Here is a 19,386-nt window from a genome sequence, read left to right as displayed (position 1 = left end):
CAAAAATCTTATACTGTTTGAAAGCCTGTTTATTTCCCCTTTATATGATCACAATGCCACATTTGTAAGGAGCATGCATTTGTGGGATGAGCAGCAGAGCTGAATTTGTGGGTTGTGCCCATGAAAAACTTGCCGAATCTTCTCTGCCAGCGCCACACAGCTTATTTTGCTGCTGCTGTTGACTCTTGTTTTGAGCTTTTGGTAACCCCCAGTACTCAGGTGTCTGATTGGCACCTGATTGTCAGCACATGTGCGTATGGGCCCTGCTGCAGTGGTCAGCAGGTGTCTGCTCAAAGACTCGGCATGACTGATCTGGATAGGGCCCATGCAACAGGGCAACTACAAGCTGGTGTTCTGCAAAACCAAGTTGCTGCATTATTTGGAGTGAGCCCTCGTATCATCTCCAAACTGAAGGCCAAAGTCCATATACAGTCGGAGACAGGCCGCGGAGTGGGTGTCCAAAGAAGGCAACACCCCAAGAACACCGTTTCCTCACCCTGTGAGCCCTTGGGAACCATAGACTATCTTCTACTGATTTGCTGTCAAGGTTTGCAGGATGTTATGGCCCGCGATTCTCTGCCCAGACAATCTTGAACAGACTACACACAGCCAATCTCCAGTCTCATAGGGCTGCCAGGAGGCCTGTCATGACTGCCCTTTAATTTCAGGACCATTTGCGCGGGTGTCAGCAAAACTTGTACTGGAACCTGAACCTGTGGAGAAATGTTATGCTTAGCGATGAGTCCAGATTCTGCCTTAGGAAGTTGGATCATGGGGTCCAAGTGTGGTGAAGAAGCGGAGAACACTATGCTGATTGCTGCACCAATAGAGTAACATCTTTTGGTGGAGGCAGTGTGATGGTGTGGGGTGGCATCTCCCATACTGGAAAAACAAGGCCTGTCATCATTGGAGGCAATCTCATTGCAGAGAGATATCGAGATGAGATTCTGCAACCAGTGGCAATCCCATATCTCCACAGTATGAGACTGAATTCTATCCTTCAAGATGACAACGTCCACCCCCACAGAGTGGGGTTTATCAGAGACTACCTCCAGAATTTGGGAGTGGAGAGGATGGAATGGCCTGCCAGCAGTCCTGACCTCAACCCCATTGATTACTTGTGGGATCAGTTTGGGTGTGCTGTTCGTGCCAGTTAGGAAAAGCACTGCTCAGTGCTGCTCAGCTCCGTGACAGAAAAAGGGATGTTTTCTTTCTCATAATGAGGGAGAAATGCACTTAAAATGTCATTCCTGCATTCACTGAAATCAGTCCCAGAATGTGCAATGAGACATTCATAAAGGCATGATTTTTGATGCCCCTGTCTGCCAAATAACAGTGTTTTGGCAATGTGGAAGTGGAAAAGAGCACATCCCCCATTATGCTTCCATGACGTTCATAGTGAAGGAGAAACGTCATCAGTAACATTGCATTTGTTGAAAAACAGAGAATCTCACATCAATTTGCTGGCTTCTGAAAATACATGAGAAGCTGAGGAACAGCTTCTCATGTATGACTCTGCTGGCATTTATAGCCCATTGCTTGCAAAGTGTCACCATGTAGTAGATAATGTGCATATAATTGACAACAATATATCCAGGACAGTGTCGGACTTGCAGCCTACTTTGTTCTATTCTTAGATTCATCTGCTATCATCCCCTTCAATCTCCCATCCCCAGACATCATGAGACAAGCTAAGTGGCTTCTTTTTAGCTGAAGTCTGGTGTGTGAACTAGTGCTGCAAAGCCATGAGTACTTGTAGGAGAACCAGACCCTGTAGTCAAAGATGTATTGTGCTGAGAGCATGCAACCCAGAGCATTCTGTGGAAATATGACAGACAGTATTCTCTCTGATGAAAGTAATTTTACTTTTAGATTGCCTGTTGTTGCTGTTGTGAAACGCTTTTCATTTGTACAGCCCCTTTTTAAAAATGACCTGCATTAAAGCCTTTACCTTTCAGCAGATTTAATGATCCTCCATGTTTGTTTATGAACAGCGTATTTACACATTCAGTGTGTAATATGTCAGATACTCAGACGGCAGTGTAAAGGGCCAAAACAGACGGTGTTTGTTCTTTGCTTCCGCGAGCCAGAGGCCTGTTAATCACAGGCCTAATGAAAGCCAAATGAATACAGCTGCTTTAGCAGATCAGAGTATGATTTCTTGTGCCCACTGCTCGTTGGCTGAGGCAATAATCCTGTCCTCTGCCACCAACTCTGCTTCTCCGCCTTTAATCATGCCGCACAAATTGGATTGATTGTAAAATCAGGGTCTTTGAAATTTATAGAAGCTTTTTAAAAATTCTGTGGGGAATGAATTAATTGTGGCACGGGTGGACGTTGATGTCAAAGAGGTGCTGCACGGGTGACAATTTGCATGATTGCTTGAAGATAAAGGCCAACTTGCTGTCAGTGGATCATTACTCCTTTCTATCTGTTACTCCTGATAATAGTCCGTGTACTTACCCATTCAGTTTACATGGCATGATATCTGAGGGAGATATGCGTGTGTGTCCACCAGTGAATGTATGTCTTTGCGTGGGAGGCATAAAATTAACAGGATGGATGTACAGGTTTTAGATGTTTGGGTTGCAAAGACAGACAAACCTGTGTTTAATACTGTACGAGATGATTATTTCTCACTGCTCAGATATGTCATGTGATCATTCAGTCATCAGCATTTATGCTCTTTTTTTAATGTTTTTTGATAAATGTGCGCATGCTGAGGCTTTTCACTCGGGTTTGTCCGTGTGTATGTGTTGGCCAATGTCCACACAAACCTCTTGTGGTTTCTCCAATAAGCTTGTGTAAGTGGGTCAATGGGAAGTCAAATGAAGTTGGCTCTTGCCCCCTGGTGCCCTGGGAAATATCTCAGCAGGAAAGTGAATTAATTTCACCCAGTTACGCTCCATCTCAGTCGTGAGGCTGCGCCCTTGATCATGCTCCCTACATGCTACATGGATACACACGCACTACATGCCACGCCAGGCTTTGAAACCTCCTTAACAAGCTGTGTAACAAGCTTCAGTCAAAAAACTGTATTTTGCATGTTAAATGCATGTATATTTATGCTGCATTAAAGCCCAGCATGTGTAGCAATCAAACACACTACATGTGCACACAGCTTTATCTTTATTTCCTTGCCCAGCTCCCTTGGCATTTTCTTTACAGTGTTACTGCAGCATCTCAATACCAGTATCCAAACAATGATTCTTTGTGGCTATCAGTAATCAGAGTCTTCCGAACAGGTGTCAGCCTTAAATTACACAACATAAATGTAATGTTTAGATCCAGTTTGAAACTTGTAAGTTCTATGTGACTTGAGATAAGACTAACTTGATGTGCATGCACCAAAGCTGTTCAGACAGAATGGCAGGGTGTCAGCTAAATGATGGATTATTATTCCTAGCTGTGTCAGAGAAGGGAGACTCATAGTAATGCTTCATCTAAGCTGAGGATTGGGTTTGTTCTGGCTTCAAAGTGCAACAGTGCCATCTAGCACACATGACACCGCACAACACATGTACATTTTTTCCACAGTCCCTCTACAGATAAGATCTAACAGTGAAAAGATGAGGTTCCTTGTAATGATTTTACAACAACATGGTTATTGTTAACACTTTGTAATTTATATCATGCACTATATTACTGTCAAAGTGTTTTTTCACCACTTAGAGGACTGCCTATAGATTTTTTTTTTTTTTAAGAAAAAGGACCATGCAATTTAAAATAGCTCCAGTATAAAGCATAAAACTAATTAGTTTTTTTTAAAAACAGTTGTCCCCAACATTTTTCCCACATAAATTCCTAGCTTTTTGATTCTAGCCTCAAAAATGCAGCTGACATGAACGTATTGAAATTTCTACTTTAACTATAAAATGACTACTCCCATGGAATTTAGATTTTTTAGTTGAGTACTTAGATTACCTTAAATGTTACAAACAATTTTAAAGCCTGAGAAATTGTTATTTTTATTGTTGTAACAGGAAGTGTCTTGTCACGGTGGTTGCCACGGAACTGCTGGTTGTTGTGTCAAAGACTTGTGTAAGGAAGCGTGCAGTGCAACTAAAAGCTTTCTTTCTGTTGCTTAATCTAATTCAGCTTGCTTATTTTTGACTGAGGGGGGCTTTCAACATAACTCCATAACGTGAATTTACTTAAGTCAACTGATTAAAATCTGACGTCATATTTAATCTCAGAATTTTTGTAGTCAGTCACAGTTAATCTTTACTTTTGTCACATTGTGAAATTCCACTATTTGCATTACATTGCAGAAACTGATTTTGGGGTTTCTTTTTTTTTTACTTTTTTTTTTTACTTTTTTTAACTTTTTCACCATCTTAAATGAATGGTTATTAATTTCCTATTTGATACAGACCTGCTTTTATTTTGAAAGAAAGAAAGACATTTTAGGTGGATCAAAGATTATGGCATTAGCTTAACCCAGAAAAATGAACTTGTTATGGATTTAAAAGGAAATAATGAGGACAGAGAAAAGTAAATGTTTGATGACACAAGGAGTAGATGACTTTTGATTTGTCCACTCTGTGTTTTTTAAAATGAAGGAGTAACTGTGAAATTATTTTATATCACTGTGACTACAGGGAGAGGTTGCAATGACTTAACTGCCAATAGAATAAGAGAGACAATAAAACACCTAATTAATCATGATTTAAAAAACACCAGTTCAGGTACCAATATGCTGAGGCATTAGTCCTCAATGCACTGATATTGGGATTGATTCCCAGTCTCGCTGCATGTTTGGTGCATGTCTTCTCCCACTCTCTCCCCATTTTTCCTCTTTTCAGCATTCCTGTCCAACAAAGACAAAAAGCCCAAAAATGATCTTGGAATAGTTATAGACTTTAATCCATCATGATTAATGCTGTCAGCCTATGTTTTTACTAAACAGTAAACCACCCCCTTTTTCACGAATAGTTTCTGCATAATGAGGGTGAAAAGCTGCTAAAAATGCCCTTTCTTAATTCTGAGTGTGAACAGAATGCAGAGCACAAACCAGGAAGGCCACTTTTATCAGCTTTTCTCCCTCATGAAATGTAAACGATGGCTTCTTGTTTTGTAAATGCACATAATGGAGTGCAGTTTTTATTGAACAAAGCCCTTCATTCACAACAAGCACTGAAAGAGCATGGAGCTTAGCATTTCATCTCTACTCAACATCTTTCGATTTTGTTTTGATTGAAAGCCCCTTAGCAGCAGAATTTATAAAATGTACTTTAAAGCAGCGCAACGTTTGTAAGTGGAGACATGTTTTACTGTTTAATCAACTAGAAACTGTGCACTTTGCTGAACTATGTGCATCTTATTTTGACAGCATCCCACCTAAGATCTTGGGCGTCCTCAAGGGGGTTGGACTCCAGGTTGGAAACCAATAGTGTATTGAGTTAATAGATGTTGCATATTGTCAACTACTGGCACTAGTCAGACATTTACCGTGTAAATACATATGCAGTATTAATAACATATACCCACTTAACACTAAAGATAAGAAGAAAATAAACACAACATAAAAAAAATAATGTCACTATACTTATGCTCTACCTACCAGTATAAATGAGAAATTATATCATTGTTGTAGAATACTAAACCATACTGATGCCTTTTTGCTTAATGCAGTTTACAAGCCTGAGAACTTGAAGCAGACATCCTCTAGTGACACCCCGGCCCATGATGGGCCCAAATCCAACACACCCAAAGCCAGCCGCAAAGGAGAAGGTGACAAGGAGAAGGGGAAGCCATCTGGCGTCTCCAAATCTGGCTCCAGGCAGGAAACGGTAATAGTAACAAAACACCAGACTTAATGCATTGACTGTGTATCAATGTAACAAAATGGTTATGTGACTGGTGATCACTGTGCTGACAAGCACATGTCTGATCAGCTATATAAGCAAATTATATTTTAACTTTAAAAATTGGATTAAGCTTAGCTTTTATCACTCTATTTTTACTAAATTGATGGCACGGGAGATCTGCAGGGTCTTAAAAAGTCAATAAGTTGAACAAAAATGAAGGCATTGAAAGTGTTAAAAAGTCTTATATTTTGTAGCTGTTCTCAGTGTTGATATTTGTCAAAAGAGGCTGCAGGCTAGTTTTTCTGCTATTGTTTTTACATTTAGTTTTAAGCACAAGAGAGATTCTGATGAAACTCCACCAGATCAGACGTCAGTCTTGTTTATGTTCAGGCCTCTTAAGCTGCCAGTGCTTCCTTAAAACTCCACCGTGTCCCTAGTAGCAAGGTAACTTTGTGAAGGAGTGATGTGTGCATGTAAGTTATAGGTAAACGCATGTTCTCTTTGGTTGGAGGAGTAGGAGTTGCAGCTTAGGCTGGGGCAGATACTTGTCAACATTTTAGAAGTAAAAAGTGGCTTCGCAATGACGCTTTTGCCCCGTGTAAACTAACACAGGGTTTATAAATGTTGGCATATTTGCATGCTATGATAAAAAATACTGTCTGCATTTTTGTGACTATGTTATCATGTTTTTTCTCACTTGTGTTGCCAGTGTAATTCATTAGAAATTGAAGATGCAATGAGGTCTTAAAATACATTGAGTGGGTCTTCAAAAGAGGTCTTAAAAACTATTAAATCTGATGCCAGATTTTCTGAATGTACCCTGTTGCAAAAGAAAATTATAATACAGTGCTGGGACAAAAATGATGTGTTGAATGAGTGCTTTTAAGGCCAAATATTAAAGTTTCAAAGTTGTAAGGCAAGGCTCTGTGGTACTTGGTACGTAAAAATGAATACAAATGAAAAAAAGTCATGATAAAAACATTTTTAGAGTGGAGGATGTGGAGGTACTCCAGTGGAGTACACACTTACCAGTTTCCTATTCAAACCATACATAATGAGCTTGTGGTTGAACTTTTATCTGACATCACTTTTTATTTTATTTTCAATTTGTTTTGTCCACAGGTTATTATTTTTATAACGAGAAGACCCTGCTGTTCTATCAATTGCTAGAAAAGAGAAGACCAAATTCCATGACAGCCAGGATGACCTGAACCTATTCATACTTAAATTTGAAAGGGTCTTGGTTTAGTCGTCATTAAAACAACTTCTTGATAAATCACTGGTTCACATAATAAGTGTTATTAATCCTGTATTCTCCACTGCCCTTTAGGGCAGATCTTTAAAAAGCTGTTTTCTGTTAGTACATTTCAATTTTCAGTATTTACTCTCAGCAGAAGGGCTAGAGGATATAATGATCTCTGAATAACTGAACTAAGAGCAATCTATAATTTATAATGAAGACTGGACCGCTGAAGAGGACATAAAACCCTGAGTGAATGGCTGGCTGGCTGGCTCTGTACCAGACTGTCTGAGTTTCACTGAAAGAGACACTCATATGGTGACCTTCAGCTGAGATGTCTGTGTGTGTGACCATTTAGTACACTCTTTAGCTTTTGTGGTTTGTGTTTTATGCAGAGTTTTGACTCGACTAAGGCACACTGGTCGCTGCATGTGGTCAGTGACATAAGCAAAGCAGAGAGCATCAAGGTGACGAAGGACACAGAGAGACTGGAGCAGATTAAAGCCATAAAAAAAGCCTGGGAGTCGGCTGAACCAGGCCGCTATGCAAAGGTAAACATAGGCTGGGGTTGTAATGTTTTTTAACGTAAAATGACAATGCAGTGCACATTGCTTTTACATGTAACATTGCCTTTATGTATTCTAAAGATACTGTTAAAAAAAGTTTCCAGCAGACAACATCTGTCAAAGTTTTAGTATTTGCCAAACATTTTTTTTGCATTTCAATAATCTGTAGCGTGCTGTCCGTGATCAGTCAACTAGTAAGTGACCTCAGCTTGCTCTCCCATTATGTAGTGAGGTCATATAGTAACTGTCACCTGTATTCATCTACGGCTAATCAGGTAGAGAGAAAAGAAAGTGAGAAAGACCAGCACTGTAACGTCCATACCTTATAATGTATAAGAGGAGTGAGACATCTTATATTAAATATTAACCTGTTCTGTCATTTTTTAAACCGTTTGTTGCAGCTGATGAAGTTATTTGGTAGTTTATCAGTTGTGCCCAAAGCTGGTAAAAACTCCTGCAAGTCATCCAAGGTCATTTTTGAGTTTTTTTACACAGTATGAAAGTGTAGATTCCAAGCTTTCAAATGATGTATCATACACCTTAATCTGAGCATATTTTACAAAGATATGCTTATTTGAATGTTAACTTCTAGTTTTTTTGTGTTCTGAGAAAACCAGGCTCAAAGTTTCAGGACTTTGGGGCGCGCCGGTAGTCGAGTGGTTGGGGCGCGCTCCATGTACGCAGGCGACCCGTGTTCAAATCTGGCCCGTGGCACTATTTCCTGCATGTCTCTCCCCGCTCTCTTCCCTGTTTCCGACTCTATCCACTGTCCTATCTAATAAAGGCCAAAAATAAATCTTAAAAAAAAAAAAAAAGTTTCAGGACTTTTCCCACCTTCAGGCAGGCCAGGTAATGGGTGTGAACAATAGGGCCACATTTACATAAAGTCCACCCAAACCGCGCCTCTAAATCGGACTGGTGACGCTCATCAAAATATTCCCATAGGAAATCCACCTTCATCAAACTTTAACTGTTGAGTGATCCTGAAGTCGTCCCAAGTCTGTTGATTATTCTTGCTGCTTCTTCATCGTCTCTTCTACTTTTCTTAGCTGCAGGGTGCATCTTGAGGCTTGTTGATAAAGGTGATAACTAGAAACAGCTGTATTTATGTGCCGGGGGACGGGTGGCGTTTAAGCCATGTGGTGTTTGTTATTGTCCATCTCAATGGGCGAAACTGGGAACAATGGCAGGCTGAGTGGCCAATTATCACCCAGCAGTTTCGCTTTCCCCTCCCCTCAATCTCCCCTCAGAAACTCCGAAAACAGGACATTTGAAAACACAAAATTAATGCTTTAAAATATCACATTTGTGTTCATTTTTTCATTGAATGAGTAGTTCAAATTTCGGACTTGCATAAAATGAGAAAAAACGAAAAATGATCATTTTGAAGAAAACGACTTTGTATCCATTTTCTCAGCCGCTGGAATGCCAACTTGCAGGAACTTTATCTGGCTTCGGTCACAATTTTGGTTCAATACGCACCAACAGCAGCCTTTATCGTGCAGATTTTCTGTTGTAGCCTTACCACTATTTATAAAGTAGGGCAGCGTGATTTAGTAATAATGTGCGATTGCAACAATACTGGACAACATTTCAATCTGCGATTGCAATTACAATATAATACATTAATGGTATCATGAGTCCACTTGGTTGGTTATCAAGGAAAATGCAGAAAATTATAATATTTCTGAAGTTCATTTTTTCTCAACTCAAAACATACAAATATTTAGTAGCAAATCTACCAACAGGTAAAAGTAAAGTAAAATTATGCTGAACCTCTATCTAAAAGATTCTCACTAAATGAGTGATAGAGTTAACAATGAACAGACGCCAGAATGAGATTTTAACATGCAAGAGATCAAAGTTGTTACAAACACAAATTTCCTCACAGATGCTAAAAATTGTGTCTTTTTAGGCTCTCGAGTCTCGTCTTAAATATCTCAACCAACAACAAGCAAATAAAGAAACACCCACAAATGATGCAGAAAGCAGAGATTCAGGTACCACTGTCTAAAAGAACAAATGTATTAAGGCACAAATAACTCAGTTAGTTGTTACTGTTTGGTTTTGAGATCTTTTCTGTGTTTTTGTCTTTTACAGCTGCTTCTCTCAGTCCATTTGATCAGAACCTGACCAATACCATCTGCTCTGCTCCTAAAACAGACTTGAACCCCTTCATCAGGTGAGCCACTCTGTTCACTCCACCTATCTTTCACTTTTTCAGTCTTTTTTTCTCGGTTTCATTTCTCTCTTTGACAGCCTGACTGTAAAGTTAGAGCAATGACTTGAAACACATAGATTGATCTGCCACTGTACACGTCATTAGCTTGAGTCCTCTGTAGAGAGAGTGGCTGGTTCATGACAGAAGCAGGCATCTCCACACACTGTATACTTCTATTCTTCTAGGTTTTCATTACACTTCAAGTCAAGTAAGGGTTAATGCCTGACAAGGTGTCCAATTGTCAGGGATTACTGGACGACATGGAGGCCTGAACCATCCAACGCGCAGCAGAGGTCCATTAACCTGCTTATACCATGGTCACTTGCCAACGAAAATAATTAATAAAACTACTAATTTATGATTTCATATGTTTTGTGATCAAAATAGAAAGTTTTCCTAAAACAACAATTTCTTTCCCCTAGCAATGCCTGAGGGCTTGACTAATAACTGGAATAGCTATTCCAGTCCCATAACATTCTTAGGGAATGTAAACATTATTCAGTACTCCAGTATGGGCGGGCCATAGATATGAAGTCACAACGGAACAAAAAAACTAGTCTGCTTAGTGCACTTTCTGAACAGATTTATCAATGAAAAGACATGAAGACAAGTGAGATTGAGAGTCATTTGTGATCAGACTATAAACCTGTACGTTAACATGAACAGTCTTCTGATAGAAAGCTTATTTTTAGCAGACCAGCTGTTTGAATAAACAGAAAAATTCCCCCTTCTGCACTACAAGGTCACAGATGTGAAACCTAGCTGTCCATGCCCTGCAGGTGCTGATTTTCCATCAGACATGTCAATATTTATCAGATATTATCGTGTCGGTTTATCAGAAGCGTCTCAGTGTTAAGGTGAGCCTGGAAACAAGACGTACATTGGATATAGAAGATGAGACCGTCTTACGTTACTGGTCTTAAACCTGGAGTCTGGCATTTTTATTTATGTCAGTTAAATGACGGTTGATGACGGTCCGCAGGCTCCCTAGGCTGGCAGCACTGTACTCCCTGCTCAGAAAATATGACTGTCTCAGGTTGCTATAGTTACTCCTAACAGAGTAACAGCTAACAGCTGCTGCACATTAATTTGGAAAAGTGTAATGATTTTTTGATCGGAACTACTTGTGAAGTTCAAATGGTGTCCATATATCAGAAGTTAATGGACACCAATGGAATTTCCAGAGCCAATAAGAATCGATTATTCACCAAGACCATGGTATAATATACAGTATATGGAATCTTGATGCAGCTTTGTGCTGGTAAAATGAATCCTACCAACAGCTGAAAGGCCTGTGCATGTTTCTTTATTTAGACTGCATGTTGCTCTGTTGGTTGTTGTAACACTACCTTGTCCTCTGTACATTGGTTCATATAGCATCTAAATGACAACACAAGTTGTCCATGTGTTTCTGACCTTTGCTCCCATTGGTGCTGTAAGATGCATCCTAACAAGACTTTACCCTTTACTGATCTGAAAGGGCAGCACATAGACTCCAGAGGACCATCATGTGGACTATATGATGTACAGACACCATGACAGGGACATGGTTACCTTTAATAAAGAGTTTCTTACATTATTAAACAGAGCTGCAACTCATCCCATCATAAAGTTGCTCAAATGTCAGAATGATTCTGAAATAAATAACATAATAACAGCTTAAAGGCAAGACACAGCAAATGTATTCCTACAGAACATACAGTAGGAAAAAAACAGGTCATTAAAAACGTTATCAAGCAAAATTAAGAAATTAAAAGGCAGATTATTAGCTTTAAGTCACTGAATGCGATCAGTGTTCCTTCTTAGGTCTACGTCTTTTGTACTAAAGTTGCTTCGAGCACACATGAAGCACATGCACATTTCTATTTAATTAAACACTATTACACATGCACACATTGGTTTTTACGGAGCCCCTTAAGGGACAGAGAAGAAAACAAAAATTTAAGGGAGAATTTTTTTTTCTAAGGGACATGAAAAAAAATTATTAAAATGGGAGAAAAATTTTTTTTTTAACAGTTTGCGAGAACTTGCAAAAGTAGATTTAAATGACATAGTAGTAACTACTTCCGGGTCAAACCAACCAAAACAACAGAGGGCAAGCATCTGTGAGGGAGATTCATTGAATTTTACTTCGGAATTGGCCTAAAATTTAAAGAAATTTAATCCGTGCTTAGTCGCAGGCATGCTTTTCATCTCAGAGAAAGGCATTTGAAGGCATTTTGGGCTAAAGGGGACTCTTTTCTCGTAAAACTTACTTGAATCTGGCGTACCTGGTTGAATTAATCAGTAACAAGTTGCAATCCTCCAGACAGCTGCACGGTACAGATGGGTGTGTGCCAAATGCAGAGAGCTAATATTACGTGTAAGTAAAGAACACGTACAAATGGGTTTGAAAGAGATGGATCCAGGACGGCATTCAGTAAGACAAGCAAGCCGTTTAAGTAGAAGGAACTACTTTGCAAAAGGAGCTCATTTCATCTGGCACTTGGATTCATACGATTAACTAAAGCCATATCAAATATATATCAGTGGGGGCATTGTTGTCTTTTTAAGGAAGGTCAAATGGCTTAATGCCTCTCACCCAAAATGCCTTCAAATGCCTTTCTTTGAGACGAAAAACATGCTTGAGACTAAGCTTGGATAGAATTTCTTTAAATTTTAGGCAAGTTTCGAACTTTGGTAAGGTTAAAAAGATATTCACAGATTCAGCCTTTCCGCCATAATAACTCAGCAGAGGATCATCAAATTTACAAAAACCCTCGATCACCATACATATTATAGTATGATTTCAATCTACTTTTGCGAGATCTCGCAAACTGTTTAAAAAAAAAATACTCCTTTAGTTTTTTTTCTCCTATGTCCCTTAAGGGGCTCCATAGGGTTTTGATTCTTCCAACGACTATTTTGGAAGACTGGAGAGGAAGGGATTTAGAAAATGATCAGCAGCCCATCCAGCTGGCTGAATTTGCTGTGATGACTTGAAGTTGAGAGTCACTAAATCAAAAGAAACCCAAACTATGTAAATAATTCTTAATAAGAAATGCTTTATAATCTAGTGGTCTCCATACTTTTTTAGAACTTAAACCAGTACTCATAGGGCTTTATTCTAAAGAGTCCCTCCCTGAATAATGCATACAAAGAAAATAGGAAATCAACATATAAACACGATGCCATAGTTTTTACACTGAGCATGTGCAATCACGTTTGTAATTCTATAAACTGTAAGTAAGTATAGTTACAAAAGGAAACCTTACCTGAGTCTTTTTGAGGGGATCAGTTTAATGATGGCTGCAGTAAAAGCACATTTTGTAAATAAAAGGTCCTTAAAGAACTTAGTTTGCAGAAATTTTTTCCCTGAGCTTGTCAAATTAAGTACCATGTTCTGAAATGTTATGCCTCTTTATTGTGTTTATGAAGTTGAAGGGCATACAAGCAAGAAGAGAAGAGAAGAGTTTGATCCTTTAATCATCTCTGCTCTGTGATCCTATGAGTCCCCTGTATCTTTACGCCTAATGTTCAGATTTGGTCTGTTGCCGTGGTCAGTGCTCTATAGAAAAGGTCTCCCTCCACATCCTCCTCAGAGGCTCTTATTTCTCTCCTCCTTCCTTCTCTCTATCTCTCCTTCTGTCCATTCCTCGTCATGATAAATGAGATGATATTTGGGTCTGTTAATTAGAGAGCTATTTCCGGGCCCCGATGAGCTCGACGCTCCAATGAGATTTGCCCCCTCTCCCATCATCTCTCTGCCCTTTCCTGCTGCGTGTGCGTCCATGTGTGCGTCCAAACTCTAATGGCAGCGGACACTGTGGCCTGCGAATCAAGGAGAGAGAAGCATCCTGAGGAGAAGTCTATTAGGGAAGTTTGATTAGTCTGCCGTACACCTCTTTCTCTCAAACGCCCACCACTCATACATCATAGATTCACACATACACAATCATGTATGGCAACTTTGAAGCATTTGTACACGCTGTCACCCGCAGTGACAGAGGTTAACACGGGGCAATGTTCATTAACCAAATGAACTCCATCGCCACCTCCACCGGCCTCTCCTCTTCATTAAGGTCATCTTATAGAAAATAGACGGCCATATTTAGCACTTGTAATCTCTCTTTGATGTCTTTCCTCTGTGTGTGAGCCTCAGCGGGATATTACACATTCATGTCTTTACCTCAAACACGTTTTAATAGATCCCCTACAAATAGATCATTATTCAAACTATGCTGTCAATGAATAGAGAACAAAGCAATTAATAAGAAATATAAAAATACAGTATTACAGCCAATCCTAATAGACGTCTCAGTAGTGCTGCCATATTTGGATTTTCTAACTGAGTAATGATACTTCATGTTGGATGGAGAAAATAGTGATGGTAGATGACATTTAATTTACAGTGTCTATAAAAAAATACTCACCCCATTAGATGTTTTACCTTTGTATTGATTTTATAAACCAGTCATTGTCAGTATAGTTTGGCTTTTTGACCAAAAAACTACAAAAAAAACTTTTTATGCAAAGTGAAAATAGATTCCTACAAAGTAACACCAATTAGGAAAAATATTTAATGTAAAATTAGTGACTGCATAAATATTCACCCTCTTTAAAGTGAGTGACCCAGTTCAACATAGGTCCAGCCAATTGATGTTTGTAGTCTCACAATTAGTGAAATGGGGATCATCTGAGTGATGTGAATGTGTCTCAAGTGATTGTAGTATAAAGACAACTGTGTCTGAAAGGTCAAGTAACTGGTTGATCAGTATTCCTGGCTACCATTACACCATGAAGACAAAAGAACACTCCAAGCAACTCAAAGAAAAGGTTACTGAAAAGTGTAAGTCAGGGGTTGAATACAAAAAAATTTCAAGGACCTGAATACCCCCCCATCCCCCTCTGTGTAGATCAGGCTGTCCTCACAAACTGAGGGACAGCAAGGCCACCAAGATACCTATGGCTACTCTGAAGGAGTTACAAGCTTCAGCAGCTGAGATGGGAGAGACTCTGCATACAACTGCTGCCTGGGTTCTTCACCAGTCAAGGCTTTACCAAAGAGTGGCAAAAAGAAATCCACTGTTGAAGATAACTCATTAAATCTGGACTAGAGTTTGCCAAAAGGCATGTGGGAGACTCCATGGTCAAGTGGAAGAAAGTTCCTTGGTCTGATGAGACCAAAATAGGGCTTTTTGGCCATCAGACAAGACATTATGTTCAGCCTGACTGAGACCTATCCACATGGACTCAGTGCTGTGATTGCAGCCAAAGGTGCATCTACTAAATACGGACTTGAAAAAGGTGAATATTTATGCTGCCACTTATTTTACCTACATATTTTTTATTTGATTGACATTACTTTGTAGAAATCTGCTTTCACTTTTACATCAAAGAGGTTTTTTTTTTCCTAGTAAAACATCCAAGGGGGTGAATACTTTTAATAGATACTGCAGTCAATCAAAATCAAAAAGTTGATGTTGTGGAAACAATGACACAAATAAGATTGCCCGTAGGTTTAAAAACAAAAGTATGTTAGAGTATAATATGTCATATTTTAAAGATTAATATCATAGATATTAAAAATATCCTCTTACACTATACTATGTGACACTACAAAGACCCAGCAGCACTTCTATATGTCTTTGAAGATGAACTGATACATTCTATCTCTTTGCCATTCTTCCCCAGCACATGACTTGCTAGTGCTTTCTGACAAGTAAATCTCATCCTGCTGTCTTGACTAGTCAAATACATCACTTGTTGAAAATACCTGCTGTGGTAAAACTGATGAAGGCTTTTTCCTTCACACCCTCATGGCAGCATTTTTAGGCATTAAAAACTAGTACATAAAAATAGCCTCTCACAAAACCTCTCACTGATTGTCTTCATTGTTGTTAGGCATCAGCATAAATCTGAGTCTGTGTCATAACCAGCTAGAAAAGACTCCCCACAGTTTTCAGTACAGTTGTGGGAGAAAGGACAGCCTTTTATCCACTATGAAATTATCGATGGATTTAAATAACCACTGTTGTAGCCAGCTGATCTCACTTCAGTTTACTGTTCTTAATTCTTCAGCCTGTAAACATTCTTTTGCCTTAAGAGGAGACTTCAATTTCTGGTAAAGGTCAGGGATTTTCTGTGTAATCTGTTTGGTCTTTGACTGATGTACTTAATCTTAACCAATCAATTTTAAGACCTTTCTTTTAAGGAAATTCAATCAATCAGTCCTTTTTTGTGCCATGTTTTTTTATGCTGGAAATAGAGACAACCTTTCAGTGTTTTCCTATGAAGGGTGAAAGTACAGAAAATTTCATGATAAAAGTAGAGTTGATAAAACTCATTTGAATTAAATAATTATGTAATAAAAATGTAATTGAATTTAAAAAATGGAGTGATAAATCATGAAATTATTTGATTATTGGGAGATTGATTCAATGAAAATTGTTGCAATTTGATGAAAATAGTGTTGAATTTTATCATTTTGATTGTGTTTCATTCACCTTTTATCATTAACAGTGAAAACATTTTCATTCATCATTAAAGGAAAGAGGCCTAAAGGATGGAAGTAACAAAAATTAATGATAAAAATTAAGCTGATTAATATTTATGCAGTTTGACTTAGAAAGAATAAAAAAGCACATGCATTAAAACATTCAGGGATAAAAATGTTTGTGAAGTAAAAACAAAAGTAATGATCAAGTAATTGAATAATACATTTTTGGCATTTAAAACTTTTAGTTTTTTTTTTTTTACTTCTTTTATCATTAACAAAATTTCATTTTTTGTCATTTTTTGTCACGTCATTTTTTGTGACTTTGTGTTTCATCAGTCACAAAAATCACACGTGAACGAGAATCATTCTGTATGCTCTTATTCATTATCATGAACATACATTATTTTCAGTATTTTTGCCCCTATAATCTGGAGCTTCTATTGACCTACAAAATGTGAAATAAGCCAATCCGGTCCTTTGTTTGTGGTTGTCTTATGTCTGAAAATGTGAAATCTGATAGTATGCCAAGAGTAGGCGCTCCTTGTGACATCACAGTGGTATCCTCACCCATAGATCTCCACACAGCCATGGAAGCACCCTACATAAGAGAGGGGCAGGGTGAGAGGGCCACGTACACCAGATCCAAAGGCTGTTTAGTGCTGGTTTATGCGGGGTTAAAAAAAAGTCCTTTGGTGCTTGATCCTTATTGTATTTTGGCCCCTCACAAATGACTGTGTCAAAAGGTAGAAAAGGGCAATAATATCTCACCCTAAAGAATTATACCCTTGTCTATAGATGTCAAAAGGATTTTCCAGTGCTCATGGACCCACAGATCGAAGAAATGCAGCAGAGTGAGCGCTTTGAAAAAATCCAGGCTTACCGTCTGCTCCGTGACAATTTCATAGAGCACCAGAGACAACAGGAGCTCAACATGAAGGAGGTCATGAGACAACAGCTGGAGATGTATGAAAACGTGCAAGTAAGTTGGAAAAAAAAAAGAAAACCTAAAAATGTAGATGTAGGCTGTAAAAATGATCAGATTTTAGTATCAAAAAGAGACAGTAAGGAAGATTTGTTGCCAGCTGCTTTCCCCTCTGGTGAGACATCATGCTCTAACTTCCCTCTGTCTCGTCTCCAGGCAGCCTTGTGGCAGCGCTTCAAGAAATTCCGCGACGCTTGCGATGCATTCAGTAGCCGTCAGATGGCGACCATGAAGAAGGAACAAGGAGAGAACCAAGCTGTGGAGGAGGCCCAGCAGGCAGTTCTGGAAAAAACAACCCCAGCCTCTGCAAAGAAACAAGCCAAGAGTGCTGGCAAGAAGAAATGATGGTCTTTGGCACAGGCTTCCTGTCTCAGTTTCCTCTTCAGACACTTCTGAACAAGTCTGCTTGAACAGTGAGCAATCACAACATCACAGCCAATACTTGATGATATAATATCCGATTGTTGCTGTACCACATTCAAAACTCTGAGTCACTTTCAAGGAATATAAAAGTAGTGAATGTACATTGCTAGTTGACAGGTAGATGCAGTGTTTTTACCAATTATTTTCAGACTTTAATACTGTATTCAGTGCCACATTAGGAGCCATTTTTGTTGTTTTTGTGCATTTGCCTATTAAATGATCAAATATCTGTTATTGGTAGTTTTTAGACATGTAAAACTACTTCCTCTACCCTGAGAATGTCAACCCATCTCTCTAGGAATGTATGCCATTGACTTTTCCATGCCCACCAAGCCTGATTATATTCTGCAAATCTTTTATTTTCTTGAAGGTCACTGTATTGACTGTACGCCTCAAGGCCTGCAGGATCAAGCCAGCCTCCCACAAGCTGAGTGCTACCAATTGATTGGCTAATTGATATATTCTTGCTGATAGAAGCCCCACAACAGTGCATTCCTACAAGAGCAAGACAAAGAGTTGTTTTTAAAAAAATGCAGCATAGGTAGGTGGTGAATCTTTATGGCGACATGGCAGCGATCGATCAACATCGCCCCCCCAAGGTTGTAAAAAATTCTCAAAACAGTCGGTTAGCTTTCCAATATGCATAAAACTTTGGATCAAGCTGTTTTTCTACTTCAAGTGAATACAATGCATTAGAGCAAGCAGTGCCGTTTATCTTGGCTTAGAATATGAAGTGGGTTTTTCATGCCACAGAGGGAGTGAGCTGATCAGCTGAGGAATGAGAAACTAAATTGGAAATGAAAGGGGAGAGGGTGCCATCTAGTGGCAATGGGTGATAATAAATTTTCATTACCATGCCTGCACTGTGCTGTTTTCATGGCTGACAATAATGAATAGTTCAATTTTGTGCTGCAGCATGAAGGAAATGATCATTGTGCTGCATGTGCGTGTGTTAGAGGGCATGGATTTGTATGTAGAGGGTGGCAGGAGCATTATTTTTGCCTGCTTGTGCAAAGTGTGAGCATGTGCACAGTCATCCTGCTGTAATTTGGCTTTTGTTCAATTTTTCCTTGTAAAATATTCTCCTTCCATAATAACATAAATTAGGAATATACTACACATAAATACATCTAGTTGTACTCAAACATAGATACATTAAATCTAAAAAAACTAGCAGTTAAATTATGTGTGTAAATGTATGCATCCACCTACAGTCAACACACAGTTTGCATGTGTGCAATGCTTGTTGTTCGCTCTGTTCATAAGTGCTCTGCTGTGTATGTCGCCCTGCATTTTGTGCGTCTCTTCGCTGTGTCAGGCCTCATCTAGCAAACCACTTTTTCCCCCCTTGTATAGCTGCATGACAGAACTAATCCTGAAAGCCTTGTTCCTGGCACAGAACATTCCCTCTTGTCTGCACTGCTCCCCCTCACCCGACTTGTTCTTCCCTTTTTACAAACATTAGCTGTTATTTGCTGGGGTTTTTTTGTTTTTCTGAAAAACCTACACACATCCTCTTCTTCCTCCATGGGTGTGTATCTGTGGTATGAGAGAGAGATCACCCCGTTTTGTAATTGTCTGTGACGTGTGTGTATTAACGGAGGGGCTGTTTCTTAATTGGCAGCTGTTGGCCGGTTGGTTTGATGAAAATGTGTTGTGAGCGACA

At 39.1% G+C, this 19,386-nt stretch overlaps 1 protein-coding gene across 1 annotated transcript in view; it reads left to right on the top strand.

Annotated features, from left to right (window-relative positions):
* adgb (androglobin) overlaps positions 1–17,893 on the top strand; it is a 75,565-nt gene extending 57,672 nt beyond the window's left edge. Inside the window, exons 31-36 of the mRNA XM_041805771.1 lie at positions 5,635–5,792; positions 7,446–7,601; positions 9,532–9,616; positions 9,717–9,798; positions 17,111–17,294; positions 17,454–17,893. Of these exons, the coding sequence (XP_041661705.1) occupies positions 5,635–5,792; positions 7,446–7,601; positions 9,532–9,616; positions 9,717–9,798; positions 17,111–17,294; positions 17,454–17,642 (854 nt within the window). The 3' untranslated portion in view covers positions 17,643–17,893. The remainder of the gene's footprint in view (positions 1–5,634; positions 5,793–7,445; positions 7,602–9,531; positions 9,617–9,716; positions 9,799–17,110; positions 17,295–17,453) is intronic.
* Positions 17,894–19,386: the final 1,493 nt, after the last annotated feature.

This window comes from Cheilinus undulatus, linkage group 14, assembly GCF_018320785.1.
Source record: "Cheilinus undulatus linkage group 14, ASM1832078v1, whole genome shotgun sequence".
NCBI classification, from domain to species: Eukaryota; Metazoa; Chordata; class Actinopteri; order Labriformes; family Labridae; genus Cheilinus; species Cheilinus undulatus.
The sequence above is the reverse complement of the archived record's forward strand: the minus strand, read 5'-3'. Positions and strand labels throughout refer to the sequence as shown.